Source organism: Ixodes scapularis, unplaced genomic scaffold, assembly GCF_016920785.2.
Source record: "Ixodes scapularis isolate PalLabHiFi unplaced genomic scaffold, ASM1692078v2 PGA_scaffold2__306_contigs__length_199485367, whole genome shotgun sequence".
NCBI lineage: Eukaryota > Metazoa > Arthropoda > Arachnida > Ixodida > Ixodidae > Ixodes > Ixodes scapularis.
The window spans coordinates 168,677,417-168,702,146 of NW_024609857.1; the positions used below are offsets into that span (position 1 = coordinate 168,677,417).

The window sequence follows — 24,730 nt, forward strand, 5'->3', positions numbered from 1 at the left end:
ACGTCATTTCCAGTGCTGGGAAGAGCCAATAACAGCTATCGCCGTAAAAAAAACAGCCACCAGTGCCAGGGATCAAGCCCCAGTCATTGGCAGGGAAGCCGAGTGCGCTGCTGACTGAACTATGGATCCAGCACACAGGAATGAGAGGAGCAGAAGCAAGTGGTACGAGAAAGTGCACGGAGCAGAGGGGGGTGGAAAGGGCAAGAGAGGACTAGAAACAGGTGGTGTAAAAAGAGCACATGGAACGAGAAGTCAAAAGGGCAGGAAAGCGCTGTGTGAAAGGACAATCTTCCCAAATCATTTGAAGGAATCTGTGGTTATGACCAGCTGTTGCGACAGGCCGATTGACACCTTTAGAAGACGCTTTTACGGCCCCGGACTACACGCTGCAGAATCAAGCAGCACCATCTTGTCAGCTAGGTACGAGGTGAGCAAGTCCGAATTGAGGTTGTTGAGCTCAGTTTACGCAAACTATGGTTAGCGGGCTAATCCCAGTTTGGTCTGCCGTGTAACTCCGAACAACCGCAGCTGGTGCAACCTCAACCAGGCTCAACTGCGGCTAAGGGTGCCTGTGTAACGGACAGACTCGGAAAGAAGAAATGGTGCGACGGACGACACGTGGATGCGAATGGGACAAGTGCAGACAACAGACGTTTTAATGTGCCAAATATAAGCAAGGAGGATGCGATTAGTAGTGTGAAAATAAAGGATATAAAAGCTTGGGGAATGCATAGTATAAATACAGAACTCATTTAGCTTTAAAAGGTTGTTAGCACTTGTTGCTTCTACTCTAGTCACTGACAACAGGGTTTAGTTGTCCCACCTGACAACGTCCTGGCAATGTTCCCTCGACTAGACCGACAGTCCGTGCCCTCGCGTCCAAAGCGGTTCCCAAGTGGCAACAAATGATGCCAGCCGTCATTTGTTGCCATCTACGTCCCAGGCGGTTGGATGCAGACGGAAAGCGTCGCTGCATTAACGTGAACTGGCAAGCTGGAAAATGACCTGCAGCGAGTGTCTGCTACGTCCGCCACTGCGACGCCACCAGGATCGCGACCGGTGTGATTCTACTGCCGTCAGGCGGAAATCAAAGAACTGCAGACGCGGTAAACGCACCAGTCGGATGTGCGTTCCAGGTAGTGTAGTTTGGGCACAGAAGGTACAAAAGGAACCCCTTTATTGAGCATGGTGCAAAAGCGCCGCCCCCGACGAAGCAGATGGGGAGATGGGCGTCCTTGTGTCCCGGACGTGTCCCGGCGAAGGGTGCTGGGGGCGGGGCGGCGGGGTGTCCTCCTCACTCCTCTCCGGAGCCAGTCCCCCGCTTGAGCCGCCTCTGACGTGGGGACTGCCGGGGCGATGACCTCTTGGGCGACCGGTCTGCGAGAGAGAGAGCAAGTCACCTTTAGAGCGCATCCCCTCGTGGGCGAGCCTCCCGGGGTCGCTGAAGTAACATTTTCTTTTTGAAGCACCCCAACTAGCACGTATGTCGCATAAACGACGTTCCCAAAAATAAACTAGTTTCCACAAATATACTGCGTAAAGCGAGGGACCGCATACATCGGTTTGTCAACATACTATTGAGCTAAGATTTTGTACGGAGGTCGCTGAACAATCGGACCTTCGCCGAAAAAACTTACCAGAGTAAAGAGTGAGAAATCGAGAACTTCATATCCCTACCTACGGCATCCGTCTGCTAACGAAAGCGTGGCCTCTGAGATTCATCGCACGCGAGGCTTTCTTCTGGCCCTTTCAAACGCTTGTTTGCCCAGCAGATTGAGCATGTAGCACTGCTCCTCCAGAGCTCCACAAGATCGGGCCGATACCAGAGGTCAGCATTTAAGGTCGCCCTCACTTACCCTCACCCCCACAGCCACACTCACCGAGGCCCCTCACTCACCCTCACAACTACACTCACCTTCAGCCCCTCGCTCACCCTCATGCTCACAAGTCGCCACTCACCTTCAGCCCTTCACTCACCCTCACTGAACCTCACGCCCTTCACCGCCCTCATGCCACTCATGGCCGTCACGCCCCTCACGCACTCATGGCCCTCACACCACTCACCGCCCTCACGCCTATCACCGCCCTCACACATTCGTAGCTCTCACGCCCCTGATGCACTCGCCGCCTTCACTGCCCTCACACACTCATGGCCCTCGAGCCACTCAGGCCCGCTTCAGATGGGGCAATTTCGCCCAGAAACTTGACGTCGCAACACGGGCCGCTTGCGTTCACACGCAGCAACCAATTGCGGCAAGTTGCCATCATCATGAAATTTTATTTCTCTTGCACTATTTAGACACACAATTATGCGCTATAAACATGTTTTTATGTATTTAAATGTCGTTGAGAATACTAATGCATCTTTCTGAAACAGTTGATTTCCAAAAACGATCAATTGCAAACCAGAGCCAAGTCTTTTGTTGTCATCATCACCGGCACGAGGTATCACATGAAAATATCACGTCCCTGAATGGCTGCAGCTGCTTCAAATGTCTTCGAATTGCTCCGAGTTGCTCACTTGTTTCGAGCCAGACCCGATCTCAGCAATTCGTGTCGATCAAGGGAAAGCTAGGGAACAAGCCACCAGCAACACCAAAATTGCTGAGAAAGTTGCTCCGTTTGAAGGGGGCTTCACGCACTCACTGCCCTTACGCACTCATGGCCCTCACGCCACTCACCGCCCTCATGCACTCGTGGCCCTCACAACCCTCATGCACTCACCACCCTAACGGAACTCGTACCCCTCACGCACTCATGGTCCTCATCTCTCACACACTCGCCACCCTCTTGGCCCTCACGCACTCACGGTCCTCACTGACCCTCACACTCACGAATTTTCCTGGTTCAGAAACTCACTCACCCTCACCTTACCTGTGAAGATGAGGGTGAGTGAGGGCCCTCACGAGTGAGGTTTGCCGAGGTATGGCCGATACAGAACCGCAGGAGGCGGTGCTACGTTTCAGGCCCTGGGCATGAATGTCTCGGGGAAGGCAGCCGTCTACTTTGACTGAGCCACCTCCTGCAATCTGCCGCCTTCACCGAAGTGAGCGAACGCACCAGCAGTTAGACCAGACTGCCAGGGCGTCACCGCATGAAACCTTCATTGGACAGCCCGCAAGGTCACCTTGGTTCACTGGCCGACTTGCCCCAACCGTCCCCGAACTTCCAAAACTCGGGTGGAGGTTTTTGCGGCAGTTGGAGCGAGTCATCCCCATCTCGTATACCGTATTTACTCGCATAATGAACGCACCCCCCCCCCCCCCCCCCCCCCCCCCCCCCCAGTGGGCATCGATGTTTGGACTCTGTTTCCCCACGCGTAATGAATGCACCTTTAGCTTTCGGTTCTGCAAGTTTCGAACTGCGTCCAACTCGGCCAGCCACCAAGGCCATTGAGCCAATTTTCTTTTGCCGCCAAGCGGCGCGGCCAGGCCAGGCCAAGCCGAGCCAAGCATGCATGTGCACGCAATGGCTGCAAGTGCGTTGTTGCGGAACTGATCAACAATGAATCCGAGCGGAGCGCGCACCTAGCAAAGCTGGGGTCGAGGAATTGCTCAGCCTTGGACGTCCTTCACCCACCGGATACATTGATGTTTACAAACACTCCGTCATCTGTGGTCCGCTTTCGGACAGTGAAATCGTCAAAGTGGTTAGGCCTAAAGGCCCGTTCACACACATGCGTCCGTAGCGACCGGAAGGACCGGAACAACCGAAACGACCATTGCAAGGGTCTGCAACCGTCAGTTGCCGTAGCGACGGAGGGACACACGCACGTGTCGTTCCCGACGCAAGGAGTTGGAGCGAGCCCAACTTTCCCCGCTACGTTGGAAACAACCGCAACGACAGACCAATCACAGGTCGAGAATGGGTCGCGCGCATTGCATGCCGGTCGCGGGGCGGCTCCTCCTGTCTGCAAACATGGCGTCGGTGGTGATCGTCGACGTGGACGGCGTGGTAAAAGCTCATCGTTCCGCGTAAAAGCGCTATCCTTGACTGTGAATTTTCGTCGTGTGTCGCTATGACAACCCAGCACGCATTAGAAGGGAAGATCCACCTACTCGTGCGGCGAAGTCGTGGCGGCACTCTCAAGACAGCAGAAACGCCCGTGCCGTCGCGTTTGTTTACTTCGACTACAGTGGTGCTTTCTAAGCATTTGTGTCCTCAAACATCGCCTGGATTTCTTATTTGGCGCATTTCATGAGTGTGCTCAAGTTCAAGGTATTACTGGCACGTACCATATAAAGGATGCGACTTTTTACGGGTTTTCATCTCCGGAGAAAAGTGACTAGTGTTAGCTATCCTGAACGCTTGCAACGTCTATCTGATAACGAAATCATATTTCTACGTTGCTATATCCCTGATAAGGTTACATCGTCTTTTATAATCGTAGAAAAGGTGTGTGGCGAGATTTGTCTATTGGCAAAGTCGTGTATTAGAGTCGTGATCGTCCAAGACGGTCTACTGCATCTTTTTCTTTTCTTTTTTTTTTTTTTTTTTTTATCCACTGTACCCTGCAGGCCTATCATGAAAAAAAAAATATTAATAAAACTTTAGGCTATAGAGATCTGTCTGTCTATATTCTGTTACGGTATTGAGTGGCAATGCGCCCCCTTTTTAGGGGCACCGCTGAAACAGCTGATGGCGGCGTAGAAGCGGTCGCCGTGCTGCCGACCCGCTGCGCTTGTTGCAGTGGTTGCAGGTGTGTGTACGCACGGCGCAGAGCGGTCGTTCCGGTCGCAACGAACGCATCGCACTCGTTGTACATGTCTGAACCAGCCTTAAGAACGGTCGTGTCGCTCTCCGTGCTGGGTGAGCTTCATAGGGTGCTTTTCCTTCGACAAAAGGCAGGCTGAAAGTGCCCCAAGAAGGTTAGCAGTTTAGAGAGGATAGTTACTGTGGTGTGCCCATGACCAGTTGTGGGTGTGCCTCCGTCAGTGGAGACAGGCCACAGTACCCTGCCATGTCATATTGGCACCTAAAATGACATTTGCGCAAAGTGTGTAAATGCAAAAATTTTACCCCGCGTAATGAACGCACCCTCCAATTATGTGTCAATTTTTCGGGTTGTTGTTGTTTGGGGGTTTTATGGCGCAACAGCTGCGGAGGCCACACTGCGCCAATAAATTTTTCGGGTAAGAAATTATGTTTATTACGCATTATTAAGAGAATGTGGCACGAAAGTCTACTGCAGGGAAAGGGTCGAGCCGTGAAAGCCCTGCCGATAGCAAAGTCGTGGCGAGATGACATCCCACATGTAAACGATGGGTAAAATTAAAGATATCACGAAAGAAACAATGTAATTTTGAAGTCCCGAGTGAATGACAAGACCAAAGAACTCAAACCCCTCTTGCCTCCTAGGAAAGCTATCTGCAAGGGAATAATGAGCACGATATTTCGCCTGCTCAGACTTGCAAAAAAAAGGTATTTTAGGATCAGAAACTTTATCGAGACTCGTTACCGACTCGCTATTATTTTTTGTCCAAAATGATTGGACGCGCAGTTGTCTGAAAACAATCGGGCCTGCATTTCTTACTATCTTCCCCTGTTTTCAAAGAGAAAATGCCGATTTCAACCAGCTGCCTCCTTGCAAAAGTAATGAGTGCTCTGGTGAGAAGTAACAACTATCATTCCAACAAACAAGCGCCTTTTTATCTGGGCAGCTAGCCGAACAAGATCGATGATTACGATTTTCGGGCCTGTAGCTAGCACCCACACACGGCGGAAATGGCCTCGACGAATGAAATGGCCGTAGGAGAGCTTTGCACACTAAGAATATCGGAGGCCATTGCAAAAGGCATCCGACTAGCAAAACAGTCGGCAGCACATAAGATTGCAGGCGGCCATGACGGGCGCTTCCCTCGACAATAGCAGACGACGTTTCCGAGCCGGAAGTGATGCACTCTTTTTCCGCACGATAAAACCAGAAAGAAAAAAAAATCACTATCATCAAAACCTATGTCTCGTTTTTTTGACAATTATTGTCGGCTGCATGTCGTCATCTACCTTGCACACTCTGATTCCTCTTTCTGTCTGCAACTTTCATCCATGTTGTTTTGGAGTGTGAGTCATCTTCGTGGTGTGCTCCCAATGAGTGAGTGAAGGATGCTCTTTTGTACGGAGGGAGGACGAAAGAGGTCCGCCGACGTTTTCTCCGGGCTCTTTTACAATTGTGCGCCGGGTGGGGTGCCCAAAACCAGCCACCGACAACAGTGGCATCGTCACCCAAGCGGAAAAACTTTGCTGCCAGCCTGTTGACGCATAGAGCACTGCCGACATTCATCGGCTGTTGCCTTTGGTTAGCACACACAACCACCGTGGCTAGGGATTCCTACTTTTTCATTTCTAACTGGTAAGTGTGCTTAGTGAAAGTTTTATAGCCTTAATGCCACCCCTGTGCAAAATCTTAGCTCGGTACTTTCAGAAACCGACTGATGCCATCCATTCGAACAGCCATCGATCCCTTTGACTCACCCTGTAGGTAGGTTTCAGAATTGTTCCTCACTCAATATAAGTCTTGCTATGCAAGTACTGCATTAAGTTCTATCCAGGCAGTGAACCAAAGAAGGTTTCTGGGATATCAGCGTCCCTTTAAATGAAGCGAGATCTACGAACAAGTGTTGCATACTTTTGTCAATTCTGAAGTTAGAGCGAGCGAAAAGATGAGCCCTTCAAGTCTTAATTGATGTATTATGCTACTTCTAGAAATATCAGCAAAATACCCACAACTGCAGACTTGGACGAAATGAGGCACAAAAACAAGGTGAGTTTATACTCTTTTTTGTAGTTGGTGCTCTTCGACACACATACCGAATTTACCCAAATCTAGGACAACCTTTTTTCTTTCGAATACAACCGAAGCTCTCACAATCGGGTGCACGAAGCTCAAGAGGCAATATTGGTTTTCTGTACTGCCTTTAACTGCTCTCCCGTAAGGGTGGTCGGTAAAGTGTGGGTAACACTGCTTTTTTTTCCCTTCAGTCTGTGTATTCAAACCGGAATAAACATTAACTGATTTATCTAAAAATTCAGCGACAGAAAGGTAACCCCTTTCTGCAAGAACTGAATCGAGACAGTGCCTCGTTTGTCTGCCAGTTCTATCGGGGCTAGACAAATGCCAGCTAATCTTCCTTTCTGTGTGAGAGAAATTGTACCCCTCACACCTCTCCTTTCTTGTCTGTGGGGAGATGTTTCTCTCTGTGTGCAAACAAAGGAAAGGAAAAGGACTAGGGGGAAAAAGTTGCTCCCGCTGCAGACTAGGTGGATACCAAATTTGCTTTTTGGGGTAGGCTTTAGATTGAGCTCATTTACAAGAGCAAGCTTTTGGGAACTCTAAAGATAACTGCCCTCCGACACGACAGTAACTTTTAGCAAAGCTTCCAACCCTTCTGTGCCACTCTAAATGCAAATGTAAAAGAACAAGAACATACAGTTTTTCCCCTTTATGGGGATAAACTATGCAGTGATGGTTGACGGTACTCTGAGGGTCGTGATTACAGGGCTGGAAACCCACGAGCCTTTATGTGCGTCCCAAAGTGTGCCCAACGTGGCATTTAGGCCCGAAGTGAAACAGAAAGCTAGGACGAGAAAGAGGACCGAACTCACTGAGGTCGTTGAGTGTCTCCTTGGGCAGCCAGTCGTAGTCGACGTCGTTCACGTTCTGAGTGCCCATCTCCACCTTCTGCTTGGGAGCCGCCTTCTTCTTCTGCAACCATGCCGCAAGAGAACCTCCCTTTACCACCCAACCACCGTCCTCAGACGATCCACAAACTTCCCCTGTTCCCACCCCCCTAAATTTTGATTGCCACAAGCGGCCCTCCTTTATGTTAAATAAAAAGTTTAACGAGGAAAAAACACTTTTCATAAATATTTGTGGGATTTTAGTTATTGAAGGATCAATACCACCCTTCGGTCTCGAGTATGGACGACGTTTCCAATCAACAATTCTTTCGATGGGTCCACGGTGTTTCGTGGAAGGGTAGACGCACCGAGCAACTTTCTCCGTGGCAGCTTTTCCGAACCCGCAATTTTTCGGATCAGTAGGCTCCAGATGTCGGCGGTGCGACCCTTTAGTTTGACCCCGAGGGAAAAATTTCCCGTGGCGTGAGGAAAAGATCTTGGAGCAAGAAATCCGAGACGGTTGAGTAGCCCGGCAGACGGTACGATCCCGAGGACGTCTGAGCGAGGTGCGTGACGAGGGCTTCCGGCTGGAGGTTTGCCCGCCTCGCTTGGACGGCCTCCCCGGAAGGCAAGACGGTTAGAGAGGGACACTCACGCTCACAGATCCCAGGAACTGCTGGCCAGCCACCAGCAGCAGCACCAGGCACGTCGCCAGGAACATGTACAGGAAGAACCTGGGGGCAGACAGGCTGGGTTCAGGGTTTCGCTCCAATAGATCACTCCCACCAGTCGTATCGCACAATCACGCGATAACGTGAACAGAGCGACGACGCCTTAATATGCAGAAAGCAGCAGCAAAACATTGCCTGTAAGGACTGAACATAGTTTTTTCTAGCCTGCTTTGCAGAATAACACCCGAATCGTGCGTCGTATAAAAAAAAATAAAGTCGACAAATGCTCGAGCAGCTTCAACTCGTCACGGCAAAACAAACACGCCTAACCTTTCGTCCGCTTTCTTTCTTCGCTTTTCCATCGCCTCCTTTCTCTCGGGACCTACGACGTCGGCGCTCTGGATTTGCAGCTTTCAGCTCCCGTCTTTATGCCTCTGCTTTAGAGTGATAAACCCTTTTCGAGACGTACAAGACTGCTATTTACGTGGTCACGTTTTTAAAAAATTTCTCCTTTCGTTATTAACGAGCTTTGTGCGAGTTGCTACAGAAATTGAAACGCGTTCAATGCCCGCAAAAGGAAGTGTCTCTGCATGTGCCACGCATTTCGGGGAGATTTGAAACGATTCACCGAGTCGCCCATAAAGAAATCTCTATGCGTTTCACCGCACCTTAATGCACAAGGCCGACGACGTACGGTTTAGACAACGCGCCCCTAATGCCCCGCTATGCTGCTACCGAGTCCGACACGCTTTCGGATGGCCTTCGCTGCACGCTATCTATGGAAAGCCGTGCAACCAAGGAGTTCCATAGCCCCTCGAGCTTAAGAAACGCCGCAGATCTCATTGCCTTTGCGCTTCGTTCCTGGTCGTTCTTGTCGGCCTATGGCGCAGTGTAGGAGCGATGAAACAACACTTAGGAACCAGGCTGCGTGGGACCCAGTGTGCCGGCAACCTTCCGGCGACCAAAGCGTCCCGCACACTCACGTCTCTCCGTCCAGGCCTTCATCCACCTCCACCACTTCCACAGTCTCATTGAAGACGGCGTCCAGGTAGGGGGCCCCGTCCTGCTGACAAGCAACCTCCATCAGCGACCGTCGGTACATTCCAGGCACCCAAAGAAGGCCAAACAGGGACGTCACCAAGAGGTGCTTCCTAGTCCCGCCACGGTTCTTACACTACCTGGTCTGGAATCTTCTCGCCGCAGTATAGAAAAGGTTTTCTTGGTGAGAAATTAAAGCACCGAAGGTGCGCCTTCGACATACGTCCTGTTGGATGGCTCGGAGGACGGACTGACGTGGGTTCGGAGAAGCCACTGCGGACAAAGTTGCTGGAAGTGTCTACTTTTTCATAAAACCCCATGAACCCGTCGAAGATATGAACAATTGGATCTATACTCGAGACTTAGAGGTCGTAATATTTCGAGATAATTGAAATGCCACACGAAGAATGCTACATCCGCCTTAAAAAATTACCAAAAATGCTTTTGTTTTTCACTTCTGTGGCAAAGTTTCCAGACCAGTGGGTAGCCAAGAACCACGGCGTCTGTTAGGCCCTCCCGGGCCGGCAGAAGAGGCAACGCCGGATGTACTCACAGCGTCGCGGTACATCAGGTTGACCGTGAGTCCAAAGGGACGGGCGCTGAAGCTCTCGCTGGCAAAGAAGCTGTACGACAGGGTGGCCTGCTGCTTGGGCTTCACCACCTTGTTGTAGCCAATCGTTGTGAACTGGAAAGAGACGCTCCCGTCAATGCCCCTTCCGAGAGGACCCCCCCCGGATCCTAGGCTCGGGTCGCAACGGGCTCCTGCTATGACAAGGTTACGAGTAAACTGGCGGTTCTCAAACTTTCGGTCATCACAGACCTCCTGACCCGCTCAAAAGCGGGGACTCCCAATGTATTCGGCATCGGAGGTCTTGCATGATGCCATAAAGAAAACTTTTTTTAGAGCTTTTTTTCTTTTTTTATTTAGCGCAGACCGCCATGAACGTTTTCAAGGACCCCTGGGGTTCCACAGAACTACTGGACTAAGTTATAATATATTTTCCAGAAAAGTTTTAATTTTATATGGTGCGGAATATCTACAAATGCAGATTACACAAGGATTTGTGCAGTCTGCACAAATCTGCACTCTTCACCGCAGTAGCCGCCCCCTACACCACCATCTTGCGCAGACAACAAAAATTCCCTAATGATTACCTATCGTGACATGTTTGCAGAACTGAGAGGGAAGCTCCCCGGGAAACCAAAATTATCTTTTTTATGCCAATAAACGAGTCAGAACGATCAAAAGAATGAACATGGGTTGTATAATGAAGGACGAAGATTCTAAATAAACATAGAGCTCAAAATTTCGGAAAAACGCCTTACGACCCTGTAAAAAAAAAACACTACACAGAAAAAAAAAAAAAAATTCTGCAATACAAAAAGTTGATTTAGAAAAATGCCATAAACAATACAAAACTTTCCCAGAAAGTTTCATTTGTTTACACTGCGTACTAGCTAGTTATTTATAAATTATTTTCGGTCCATCGGCGCTATAGAAAAGGTAGAGGTTTGAGCACTTTGAACACGTTTCTCTCCGTTCTACTTTTTGGCATAAATTTTCATTAGGAAAACTATCATTTGGTAACTAGACAAAAGAAAAGGCTCACTCATTGTTTCTTCTAACTGGAATATAATGGGCAATGTAACAGTTGGCATTGTTGTTTTACTTCGTGGATGCCTTTTATAAAAGATGTTAACACTTTGACGACAGCATAAAAGGCAAAAACTTTATTCAATTTTTCGGCGCAATGTTAACATAAAATAAATTGCTTTTTGGAAATTTTGTTGTCACAGTTGCATTCTCCAGGCATTCTGCTGCATATCTAGCGAAGAAAAATGTTGGGTATTACATTAGTTTTTTAATGATAGTTTTCCTAAACACTGTCAGCGTGTTCTTGATAAAAAAAAATGACTATAATTTCTTTCACAACTCACGTACACAGATGAAACTTTGCACTGCATTCTGCCTCGCAAGTGCCAGTATATACCGTAAATTTCATTTGTATAAAGTCAAAGGTTCAAAAGCTGACCCTTTTGGGTAGTGTCCTCCCTTACTACAGGTACACACCACACCCTACGGCCTTGTCCCGTTGTTCTCCGGCTAAGAGAATACCAGCAGTGCACCTGCGCATTCCTATGGATGCACAGGAGCACTGCAAATGTAAACAGGTTGCCGTCTACTCCAATTTGCAACAAAAGGTCGCATAGTCACAGCACCGGCTGAAGCTCCAGCACAGATTATACAAGAATCAATGAAAGAATAAAAACACTTTGGGACAGACAGCACAGTTCTTTGTGAGCTGACTGTCCCCAAGTCTTTCATTATTCTTTCATCAATTCTCGTAATTTCACCAAATTGCTCTTTGTTGGCGACAGCTCAACAAGCGCAGGGTGTGGCGAGCGTGGTAACGTTACTCCAAGTAGACTGCGGCCGACAGCAAGGCCCGCAGCGAGAAGGAGAGAGTGAGGCCCTCACGTTCTGAATGTAGAAGGAGAAGTCCATGGGGTAGCGGAACGAGGCGTCCATGGTGTCCAGCACAAAGTCCTTGCTGCCCTTGTTGGTGAAGCCCACCAGGAAGTGCACCTCCTTGCCTGCGGGCAGCTCTGCACCCCACCCCGCCCTCCATCAACGCTCGGCACTTGTCCTCAATCCCGGAGTGGGTTCTTCGCAAAGCCACTCAAATCTAGAGACCTTCTTCAGTCCGAAATTTGGGGAACTTTATCGCTTCCTCAAACCCCACCATAGTTTTCTCAATATGATAGGTCTCTTCTCATATTGACATTTGTTTGCTAATTGCACAACGGTTTTTCGTCACTGGTAAATACCGCAGCGTTCATTTATTTCGCGCGTGCCAGTTTTGTTTTCTTCACATTATCAGACTATTTGCTTAACTCGACAATCTGGTAGTTTTTACGCATTTTCACCGTTTTCAATACCAATGCCAGTCATCACATTACTTTATTAAAATGTCCTCAAACTAACAAAATTGACTATGCGCTCGATGGCATTTTCGTAACTTATAATATGCGCGACTTTAACTAAAACCGTCGATCAATCGATCGATTCCTCAACCGTTCTCTCCGAAGTAAAGTGCTTTTTCAGTTTTAGCACTATTTTAGTAGGCCCAAGTCACCCATTAATGCGTAACTAGGAGCCAAACTCCCTTTCGTATGTTTATTATTGTTTACAAGTTCCGTAAGCTTTTACAATGACTTATTGCGGTAACACTGGGGCTCGAACGTATCCAGAATAATGCAGGTTCCTCGAGGGTTTGAGAACCGACCATCTATAGAGTGGACCCGACGGCTGGTTAGCCCTCCGAAGGGACCATGTAAATTACTAATTTAGCGCGAAGGTGTAATTAGATGGCGACGCCTTTCTCGTAAAAATGTGGAAGGATGAGTTCACGTGTGGAAAAAGATGACAAAGAATGTCTTTTTTTCAGTGGGTTAGGCCTAGCTCCCAATACGATCAAATGTCATGGGGGGCCATGTCCGAGGCATTTATTTTTCCTTCTTCCACTCACTGTCACAATAAATAAACAATGGCCCAGAATGCTACTCGATGGCTCGAGGCTTGGCAGAACGTCCATCCACAGGGAACAGCTTTTCCTTTCTTTTTGCTTTTGACTCTGATGAGCTCATATTTATCCACTTTAAAATGACCAATGCAGCACCTACGAGCGACTCCATAGTAAAGTGTAGCAGGATACCTTAAAGGAGCTGTGCAACAATTTCAGGGCTTTGCTTAAATAATTGTGGAAGTTGATGCCTGACACTTCTGCAGTGAACTACAGCAAACAGATTTTGCCCGGATACCCTAGTTTTTATTTTAAAAAATAAAAAAAAAATCCAGGTTTTTGCCGCCTCTCAACTTGTACATCGTCTTCCGGGTCATGTGCGCAGTGACGTCACTTGAGTAGGCGCGGGGTTCCGGAAAAGTTCTCTCTTTAGAGCCATCAGCGAGCAGCGAGAACTCATCCGCTCGCGACCGCGTGACCACGTGCTGGCGGGCGCCCCGCGGAATATACGGTGAAAGGAGGAAAGTCTCATCCGGGTCCGGCCATACCCGTCCTTGCCCGTCCGGCGCTGTCCCCCTCCCCCTCCGGCTTCTGGCGGCTATTCGCGGTTTTGTGGACCTAGGATAGATGGCGCCACTAAAACTCCGTATAATAAAAGATTTGTCGATGATACCAGGGTTTTGACGCATTTATATATATGTTGGAACGACACGATTTATAGAAAAGTTACCTTTTATCGAGCAGGTATTCGCACAACTTGCTATCTTTTTTACAACTACCCAAGTGATGTCACGCCGCTTGTTTCTCATGGCCGCCGCTCGTGGCTGCAGGTCGGGAAATATTCAAAGTTTTGCCTCGCTATTACGTGGCGGAATTGCAACATTTCGATGAAAGGAGGTATGTTTCCTGCCATTTGTGACACAGTGAACGACATCAAAAGCAGAAAATGCCAATTCTTTCAACGTTAAAATCGTTGCACAGCTCCTTTAAGAAACCAATTTGTGAGGGTCCTTTCGAAATGCCGGGACCACGCTGTATCGCTACTCGAGTCCCGGCTTAATGTACAGCACCAAAGTAACGAAACCTAGAGCCAGAGATCGCCGTCAACCGCCAATCAAGTAGGCCAAACGAGAGCACTGCTTTGAGCCTTTTTTTCTACCGGGAATTCTCAAACATTTAGAACTCGAGGAACCCTCACCTGCCCTGCAGATGAGCAACCAGTCTTGGCGCTCAAGCAATCAAGCGGTGCTGGCGATTAATGCTTACAAGGCCTTTGAGCCTTGTACGCATTAATGCACATATTTCAAAGGGTTAACAATTACATACAGTGGGTGGCTCAAGTCTGCTGGCTTAAAAAGGAAAAAAATCTTTACTTAAAGCCAGATTTGCACATCGGAAACCCACGAGGTTTGAGGAACACCAGCTTTCCAAGGGAGCACCAGCGCCGTACAGCAGGTAGATGAACTGCATTTTCCAAAACCACTTCCCGCCAAAAATGCTTTCATTATGTTTTGCAGAAACTACTATAGTCAGTGACACACTAAAGGAGCACTAAACCACTTTCCGCAATAGCCTATTTATGGTCATAACTCAATCTATGGGCACTATGCATCCTAAAAAACCAAACGTAACATTTGTGCATGACTGGTTTCTCGATTAAAATTGGTATCAAAGATTGCTTTTATCCTGGAACTATCGGACACGCCATAGGGCGCTGTCGGACGAGGAGGAGGGCTTCTCCTCGGAGCCATATATGAGGGAAGAGTTTGGCCGATGGACGTGGCCCGCTTGACGATTCGTCAACTATGCCACACAAACGCTGTGGCCACGCCCCCCTTCGCATCTTCGAGCCCAACCGTCGTCGGGGTCTTATATCTGTGCACTTGGCTCTTGGTTTTTTTCGACGTACGACTGCCTTATCCTATTTTAAGTAAACCGCTAGAAATATTTATGCTGTCTCATGTTTACTCAGGAACTACAGCAAGTTAGTTCCCGCATACCTTGTCAATTTTCCCTCTGTACATGCAGCGACAACAGCCTGTTTCTGTGCATCTCGTACCCTCGGTGCGCCACAAAAATTTAGATAATTTTAGTTTGAGTTATTCTTCTTTGTTTTTGAGCGGTGCACGACGACATCAACTTTTAATTCGCAGCAGACGATCTTTCGATAGAACTTTTGAGCCAGCAAGCTTGTAGAGAGGTGGTCAATGCTTTACAGAATGCCATCATCACGCGAGATCTTCTGGAGTGCACCCCTGTATTCTAAGAAAACTTTGGATTCAACGCAGTGTTCTTTTTATGGGAATGAACTACGATAAAGATGAGCAAGGTCCCAAAGTATTCAAACATTTCTTTGCAGAAAATTATGTTCGAATAAGTGCAGACTTTCAAACATAAATGCCCAATGATAGAAGCATTACAATGAGCGCCAGCTAGAAGAAAGAGACTTCCACCACTCACTCGACTGGAAGCCCTGCGGCTTGGTGAACAGCAGGAAAGTGTCGCCGTCTGGAGACGGCTTCAGCGGCTGGCTGCCGTCATCCTCCTGCAAAAAAAAAAACACTATCAATTTCCATGGCCCCCGACTGTCGGTCGAGTACAGCTACCGTGCAATTACGCTACTCCAGACAAGATTCACACTCACTGGAGTGTGTACAGTCGGCAACAAAGCTCATACTCTCGGTTAATTCAAAGTTGGTTTATTCCAATTTTTGGTTAGTTCCAATCAGTAGTGCGGGGTTCCAGCAATTATACGTACGAGTCTGCGCAAAAAGTAATTCCAAATTTAAGCTCTCGAACCGGTTAATTCGGAGGATTTTTTTTACATGGTCAAGAAGCCCGGCAAGTCTGGGAGCATGAAAAAGCTTCGCGATTATGCTGACGAAGCTTCTATTGCACCCGCGCACGCTTTGCCACTTTTATCTGCCATGTGCACGGTAGGGAAAGACGAAGAGAGTGCGGCGCGCGACTAAGCCGTCAGGCGGCCCAGCCAATTAAACGGCCAGGCCAAGCCAGCATGGCTGCGGGCACATGCATCACGGAGTCCTTTCTACAGAAATTACGCAAGTGATTGCGGCCGCATGGCTCGTAAGGTCAATAAAGCTTGGTTGGAGGCATTACCAGGCTCTACAAGATGTTTTGTCCATGGAATATACCCATGTCGACAGACGTGCCGCGGTGTGCAGTTCGCTTTCGGACAGTGACACTGTACGAGTGGTTAGGCCTAGGAACGGTCACGTCACTTTCCGTGCCGAGTGGCCGAACGGAAACTACTTGTTACACCACAGACTACAATTTTACCTTTTCTTTGGCCAAGAAACTGCCGAAGAGGTTCTAACAAAGGTTTACAATTCGCAGAACTTAGCAGAATGCTGCGTGTTTTCGTTAGCAGAATGCTGCGCGCCTCAGTTAGCGGAGGCAAGCAAAAATCAACCTCTTCCGGTAAGTACCGGAATAAAACAAAACAGTTTAACTCTTTGTTTTATTCTAAGTATGCCTAATTTGAAGCATTTCACCGTCCTCGTGAGTTTTGAATTATCGGTAGTCGACCGTAACGGCCATGGGTCCAGAGGGTATCGTAATAAATAAATAATCTCGCAAACCATTCTGCATTGCACAGTGAAATGGCAATGCCAAAAGCAGAGGCTGAATCTCTCCTCATTTCTAAACTGTCAACAATTAAAGCCCTGGCTATCCCGTCATTCTGCTGGATCGTAACGCGAGGTTCGTTCGGACTTGTGGCGAAGGAAGCGTACAATGCGCACCATTTTGACGGCACGACTGCCACGCTCCGCAACCTTGTGACAAAACTACCGGCTTTTATCGATTTAAGCCCAAAACCAACACTAAATTACAGAAAAGCATTTTGTTTTAACCCATTCACTACCAAAGCCGGCGGAACGCCGGGCGTGCTGTCAGGGGCCATATTGCCAAAGCCGGCAATTCGCCGGTCTGCATGAATTTCTGCTTTAAAGAGCCGTTCATAGATGGCGTGGTACGTAGAATTGGGGCAGTGTAGTTAGATACATTGCCAACAGATGGCGAAGGTCGTTCTGTTCACTCTGAGCCATATATGGAGAGAGTTTGGTCAGTCTATGATCTCGACGCCGTAACGCTCTCCTCCCAAGTAAGCCAATCGGCATGCGGCGTAGAGCGAGAGGCATGAGTGCATGCGCGTGAACTTCCGGCTGCTGCCACCTCAGTGGGGAGGGCCGCCATCTTCGATCATTCTCCCGGCGGAATGCGTGAGATCGGCATCTAAATCTCGATTATTGCCTTTTATATCGCTGGCTCTGGCAAGAAAATGACATTCTGTTATTCCTCTGTGGGTTAAAAAGCTAATGAAGATTTTTCGGCATATGGCCACAAACTTTTATTCAGGCGAAAAAGAAGTCGGCCCGTAGCAGAAGACGCGTAGCCTCAGCAGAGCTCTTCTCCGACCAGTCTCCGACAGCGTTGCTAAAAAATGGCGGTCGTCTCCTCTCTGCTCCCTTCTTTCTCTCTCGCTCCTTCGGTGCTCTCCTCCGTTTCATTTACTTTTCTCCTCTCCGGCGCCTTCGTCGCCACACCCACTGGCCAAACTCTCCCAATATACGGCTCTGTGTTCACTGTGTTTGAGCTTGTTCTTTTGTGTGTCGTCTTTCCTGCCATATCACTGCCTTCCTGGAGAAGATGGCAGCGTCCAGTGTACGGTGTGGCCTTTCTGAGAATGAAATCAAAGATATTCTCTTTGCCAGCCATGATGACGGGACGTCTGGTGAGGATAGCGATTTTTCGGAGCCTTCTGTCGACGACGAAAGCGATTCCGACAGCAGTTGTGAGTCCAATTCACTAGAAGAGTGCACTGGTTGTGCGACGCCTAAGCGACCGAGGATGGAGTGCTTCAAGATCTTTCATACGAGAAAGAATCCGTGACGGCCTATTGATTTGAAGACTTGAACGAACCACTTAAACATGTAAATAAACATGTCTTCTTGTTTTCTGCACCGAGTTTTACTGGAAAATCTTATTATACAAGCAAAACACTCACGCCTAGTGTGGCCCTGTTTTAGGGGAAAAACATGCGGTACGGACAACCCGGCAGTGCGCAACGCGCGCGGTAGCGAATGGGTTAAGTGCCTGGATAGGACAGACGCCACAAAATTGACTTTCCCACAAGAAAGAAAAAAAATTTCGGCGCGATATTTACATTGCAAAAAACATTTCAGCAATAAGGAAAAAGAAAAAAAGAAAAGCTATATTGGAGTTGACATTTGAATACAAAACAAAATGCTTGTCAGGCGTAAATATCGAGTTAAAATGTTTGCTTTGTGGTATGCAGTCCTTCCCAGGCACAAGGAAAAAAAAAGGCTTTTTAGGGGGCTCCCTTGAGAAGCGCGTCCAAAGGGTGGCCTGACCGGCTCTGTGACTGCGGCGTCCTTCTGGTCTGCCTGGGCACTGTCCTCCACCACCACATCTTCGTCATCGTCGTCAGCCTGGGCAAAGGCTCCTGCACCAAAAGCACATCCTCTTTGGTACAACAACAACCAAAGAGATTCAAAGGGCCACAGCTGAGGTAATCCACTCTGCACACAACTCGGGACGAGGGAACGAGTGAGCTACTATGGCAGTGTAGCAATTGGCCCGAATTGTTTCGGAGCACCCTTTGGAGCAGCCAAAGGCTCATCTCGGTTAATGTGCTGGCCTGTTCAAATACAAAACAATGTGTCTTTGCCTTTCCCACTTTTGTGCAACCTGTTGATAGCATCAATTGTATGGCAGTCTCCATCCCCTCGAATACACAACTAATTGTTTAGTCCAGCGTAGGATCACCAGACATGCTGATTTATGAAGTACAGTATGCCCTAGTATGAATGGTTGTTTGAGGTAGGGAATCAAAGGTGAACCAAATTGTATATTCTGCCGAAATAATGTTGGAATTCTGGACACCCAAACTGATATTTCGTTCAAGTTCTAATGGTTGCAAGAAAAGTGCCATTCCTAATTCAGATAAAAATAAAGTGTATGTCATTCGATTATGAACATCAATGACACGTTATGTTCGGAACTTCACAATAGCAAACACCGGCATGCAGACGATAAATATGCTTTTTTAAAAGAAAAATTTAGCCTAAGTCGTTAAAGGGATGGTGAACCGAAATTTGGATTTAAAAAAACAATGCAAAAACAATGTTTTTTTTAAAATTTGGATTTCAAAAAAACAATGCAGGAGATGTAGGCGGGACACTACAATCCCTACAACACTACTCATAAGGTGATATCTCGAATGGACGGCCGTATTTTTGGAAAAAGAGGTTGAGATTGAACGAGGCGCGTGACGTCAAGATATCTCATTTCCTCCTCTCTTGGCTTCGCCCCTCAAGATGGCGAGGTGGAGAAGACGCGAGGCCATTCCCTCTCCTCGGAAAAACAAGACGTAAACATATGTGCCAAATGCGCCTTCTTTTTTTAAAAAATGTGGTCATCCATTCAAGATATCGCAATATGACTGATGTATTGATGTTTGTAGTATCTTGTTGCACGCTTTTGCCGCTGTGTTTTGTGGAATTCAGATTACGGTTCAGCATCCCTTTAAGGTTATTCCCAAGCTTCTATGCACTGCTCCAGCTAATTTAGTTTTAGTTCACCGACTGCGATATCGAACAGCTGGAACCTATATAACCGTGCTAACTAGACAGAGTTTACATAAAAAAATAAACCTATAGAGCAGTCCATTTAAAACTCGTTGCAATACTCAAGTATACATGGCTTGCAATGACATCACATCAGCCGCCATTGCTCCGTACCATGCTCCTGTTTCCATACCTTCCGCAGCGTACGTCTGGCACCACCAAATTTCTCTTCTTGGCAAGGCTTGCTGAGAAAAACAGAGTCAATGGTGCGAAATGTATGGTGCACAAGGTACGGAAACAGGAGCACGGTATGGAGCAATGGTGGCTGGTCCAGTGCCATATCATGTCACGTGCAAGGCATGTGTACTCGCTGAATCAGATGTCGATGGAACATTGCTCTCTATCATACCAACTGCAGGTTTTTTTGTTTTTTTTTCAAGGTTATTGCGAGGCACAGCTGCACTGTCAGCACACACAAAGTTCCTTTTTTTTTTATTCAAAATACTCGACACCTCTGCACATAAGGTTCCACTCTGGAGGAGAACTTTCTCCTTCGCAAAATACAGAACACTTACTCAGCAGTTAATAACGTAAAATCTTTCAAGAAAAGCCGGCGAACTCCGAATGCACAATGCCGGTGGGGAGTCGCACTAAGTGAGTTTCCACAGCTCAGGCAGGTGGCAGAAATTTCTGGCTGATAGGGATAACGACAGCCGCAAAATGGCGGTGTCCAGAGGGCTCTTTTTGCAAAGGTCTATATGCGACACTCAAAAGAAAGGTGAAGTGACGTTAACCAAATGGAAAGCGAACCATTGAACCCCCTTCCCCCCTTTTTATGACGCCGCGTTTGTTACACCAGTTCATAGCCCTTGCTGGCTCGTGCCGAGAGCGAAATTGACATGGCTATGGTGCCTGGAGCGCGTCTTCGACTGGTGTGTCTAGCGTCCTATGCTCCCCATATATCAAAAATGGTCCCCAAGTGGCAACAACTGACATCACAGTACCCGAAGTGTTATGCTGTTGCTAGTCGCGATTCTGGCGGTTGGTCGTATAAATGCTAACGAGAAGCTGCGAGTAGCACAAGCAAATGCGGGTCTCGCTGTCGTCGCAGCGTCCCAACTTCTGGCTGCCGAAACTTCCGTGGACTGCCACACCGGAGAGCGACCTGCAGCAGAACAGGCGTCTGCCACAAACACCACAGCTGTTGGGACGCCGCCAGGATCGCGACTGGCGACAGCCTGACGCTTCTACGAAGCGGAAACTGAGGGACCACTTTTTTGGACGCGGTAAACACAACAGTCAAAGACGCGTTCCAGGCAGCATAATGAGGCTAAGGGCAGAGGGTCTATTGTCATTCTCACAGCCTGGCGACTCCCTCGAAACAGCTCTTTATTTAAGACAATCTGAAAGAAAACACTGCCAAAGCTAGTGCACGTAGCGACTTGAGTGGCACATGATGTTTTCAACAAGTCTGTCAGAAACTCTACTACTTCAACAGCACACGTTCGTATCACATTACCATTCTATTTCTCTTAAAGGGGCCCTGCAATCATATTTAAGCATCTACCTTTTTTGCACTTTCCACGTCTCTTGGGGTTCGGGCAAGCCAGAGAGTAACTAAATATCAGTGCGTCATATTTTAACTGGACGATGCAGAAACCTCTTCCACCTATGTGGGCGACCCGCGGTGCCGAAAGCGCGCGATATGCGACGTCTTAGGTCCTGGGCTTACTACTGACCAGAGCCGCTAAAAGCTTCTTTTTAGTCGAAATACAAAATATAAGTGGCTTGAACCATTTAAATTATTTATAAAAGTAGTTTTTGTTCACTATTTTAGATCAGAAAAGAAACAAATGCAGTTTAGAAAGTACGGAAACAAGAAATGACCCGTCGACATACCCGCACCAAGCGGTGGAAAAGGCGGCGCATACTAGGAAGGTGTAGTGGGATCAGCCGCCAACAAGCGGCAAGCGCAGAAAGATCCTGGATGTACGCGGCGGCGCTGCAGTCATACGGACTGGAGGATCCGACCGGTTCCGAGCGTTCCCAAGGCCTTTGGCGAGCAGCTTGGCTTGCAGTTTGGCCTCTTGGCGGTATGGCAGTGCAAAGTGGCTTCCGTTCTGAACTGATCTTTCTCCCGTGTTTGCTGTCGTTTGTATCCAATGAAGTGTCACGCCAGATTACCGTTTAATTGTGCAGCAAAAGCAGTGCGAGCCACCCTGACTGCCTGCTTCATACAGCCTATTCGGAACATGCTTTAGTGGCACCCTCTCGAGCCGTCGACACGGAGTGCGGCAGCCGTGAGCGCTCGGTGACCTCACTACCCCTCGTCTAGTTCACGGCCACTCAAGCAACCTATGACGTCAAGAAGGAGGTTATTTTTTGCTTGTTTTTGTAATTTTAATTTGCCTATAACTTTTAAAATGAAGCGAAATTTAACAAAAGAAAAGTTTCATGAAGCTACTACGTTCAGTGCGCTCAGGTTCGGTGCAAATTAAGAACCAGTGAAAAAGTCCTTGCAGGGCCCCTTTAAATTGTTTGAATGTCCACGAGTGCTCAGAAAGCATTGCCAAAATAAACATTAAGCGCAAGGTACTTTTCTTTTTGTTTTCACTTTTGTATATTGTTTGATGCAACTTTAATCTTCTTGGGGTAAAACTCTAGTTACGTCAAACGTAACTCGAAAGCTTGGGGTGATATTACGTTGGACGCAATATTAATGCTTATTTTGGGTTCCGTCGGACGCAATGCTAGAAACAGCGAAATATTTAAGTCTTGACTTGGATATTTTCACACAATGAATTAATCGTAGAGCAGCAACCTATAGGCAAGGTAATGGCATACCTCGCAAACAATCCAATTTTTTAAGGTGGGTTCGACCACTACAGTATACATGGTGCAGTGGTGGTTTTACACACTCTGTATTAACAATCCATGTGGGAATCTACAACTGCACCAAGCGAATAATGTTACTAAGAAGTACTCGTAGATCTAGGCTCCGGGGGCACCGAGAAACACAGCGTCACACAAGAAAAAGTAGCTTACGCTTCTATTTCTGAAAGGCTTCTGCTGTACTACATTTTTACTATATCAAAGAAAATACAGCAGAATGGCGACACGCTACAGACCCCGAAGTGTGTGGGTGTCCTTCTAGTGGCCTCTGGTTCGGAATCGCATTTTGACAATCCCTCATCTCGTCAGCTGGACACCAGCCGACGAGAGCACCCACCAACCCCTCCAAAGAACGGAGTCTTCGGCCACCGACCCCGCTGCTCCGTCATGTCGCCACTCCGAGGTACGCGATCGAAGGCGGTTGTGGACCAACGGAACTTCGTCGCGTATCTTCGCTCTCGACTAAAGCGGATGGCGGGGTACAGCATCGACGTGCACAAGAAAAGGTTCACCAACATTCCAGCTGCTCCAACCGTCCGAAATCGATTCATTCGTAATAGGAACACTCCGATGCCGGTCTTAGCTTCATCACATGAATCGCCTCGCACTGCATGTGCACGAGCAGTCGAAGATGCTTTGAAGCGATGTAAAAACTCCGACCTCATATCTCCGAGGTGGACAGCTGAGCGTAGCAAACAGCCCGGAGGACGCCGCTGCCACGTCCAGTTTGACACTCACCGTTTTGCTGAAATAACGTCGCTAGAGGAACAATAAGAAGCACCAGAAGCATATAACGGGAGAACATTTTGAAGTATATCGTCCAAGTTCACCGAGATTGGGCCGCAATGATCAGATGCCAAACGATTGAAGGGGACGACTACGACATGACCGTCCGGCGATACACAACCATCGCTAAAGGAAAGGCAAACCGGTTTCGAGGCTACGGGTCAGCACACGCTGGCACACACGAGTCGGGAACCCGATATGCGACTGTTTTTCACCATACCCTTATGTCACTCAGTGAAAAGGATTCTAGTGGACCGGAACAAAGTCTTTTCAAAATTTATTAAATTTTAATTGTCCGTGAAGGAACAACAACATTCGTTTACACGTCAGCAGCAGACGCTCCTTCGTGGCCATCAATGTTGTCAGAATGCTTGAAAAAGGCCGCCAAAAGAAGACGGGCTTTCGTAATAAAAGCTTTATTTTGGGCACGGATTCGAACTGAAACCGTAACGAGTGTTTTAGGGAACCAGAACAAAATACGATCGATACCTTGGATCGGGATTCGGGCGTGTGGACCTCGCGCTTCCCCACTCCGCGAATGCAGCAACCATGGGGGGCAAAGGGAAAGGGAATGCTGAAGTCCCTGTATCTGGGAATGCTACAAAGTGATAAGTTGGGCCAGTTGGTTCATGGTTCTTTAAATATTTAAATTTCGAAAAAGACAAAGACAAAGTGGAACGACACAAAAGGCGAAAGGGAATGGCAACGCCACCGCAGTAACGCCGGTAACGCTAGTCTCTAGGGGACGCCAGAGCCGTGGAAACGCCGATTTATTTATTTATTTTACGTGCCGAAAAACAACCATGCAGGTCTTCTCTTTGATGCACCCATCCTAAGGTCCTAAACGCGTCTCCAATCCATGCACGACACCGTGGACTCGCAAGACCCATTACGCGAAAAAGTGGCGGCTCCAACAATTTGCTTATTTTGCCTAACATTTTAACCAGTCGCATTAGTATGCCATCTGGGCCTGTTGCAGTTCCAGCCGGGCTTTACCTTCTGCTTTATCCCATTTCCCTGTGGTCATCCGAGCTGTTTCACTCTATGGTTTCACTTGACTCCTCCTCTTGTGCTATGTTGTTGTTACTGTTCCCTATCCCGATTCGGTTCCAGGTCCCCTCTACCCTTGTCCAGACCCGTATAATCAGTATCTGTTGACAATTTTTTTTTTTTTTTACAGCATAGCTGTTAAGGGTTAGTTTTCCCAGGATCGTGTCCGGTACCAAACAAATGTTGACACAACACTCTGGTTGCCGTTGTTGTTCATAGATGGCGGTAGGTGTCCAGAGTGTTGTGTTTGCCGGTTGTCTGCTCGCTGCTGTCACTCATAGATCGCGGCAACCTTTTCAGCCTCGGCAACCAGGAAACTGGTTGCTGCCATCGCTCATAGATCGTGGCAACGTTTCTTCACGGGATGAAGAGCGGGAATGGAACAAGCGGCAATGTGCGCAGCAGCGCGAATGGTTCCGCAACCGCCACCCGGCCGCTATCGCCTGAAGTTTCACTGTGTCGAGCGCTTCAGACTTCCTTGCGAAAGAAGAGCAGATCGCTCTCCTGGAAAGTCACCGCCGAGAACAGAAGTTACAGCTCC

General features: G+C 48.1%; 1 protein-coding gene across 2 annotated transcripts; it reads right to left on the bottom strand.

Moving 5' to 3' along the window:
* Nucleotides 1–1,160: 1,160 nt before the first annotated feature.
* On the bottom strand, nt 1,161–23,508 carry LOC8039349 (translocon-associated protein subunit alpha). 2 transcript variants are annotated; one of them, XM_029972607.3, is made up of 9 exons: nt 23,092–23,508; nt 18,247–18,338; nt 15,311–15,395; nt 11,806–11,933; nt 9,880–10,011; nt 9,272–9,351; nt 8,273–8,351; nt 7,603–7,702; nt 1,161–1,377 (listed from the first exon to the last, which is right to left on the bottom strand). In XM_029972607.3, the coding sequence occupies exons 1-9, from the start codon at nt 23,156–23,158 to the stop codon at nt 1,295–1,297; spliced, it is 846 nt and encodes a 281-aa protein (XP_029828467.1). In that variant the 5' UTR covers nt 23,159–23,508; the 3' UTR covers nt 1,161–1,294. The 2 variants fall into 2 exon arrangements, with proteins under 2 accessions (XP_029828467.1, XP_029828459.1); XM_029972599.3 differs by having other exon boundaries at nt 9,272–9,354; nt 23,092–23,289.
* Nucleotides 23,509–24,730: the final 1,222 nt, after the last annotated feature.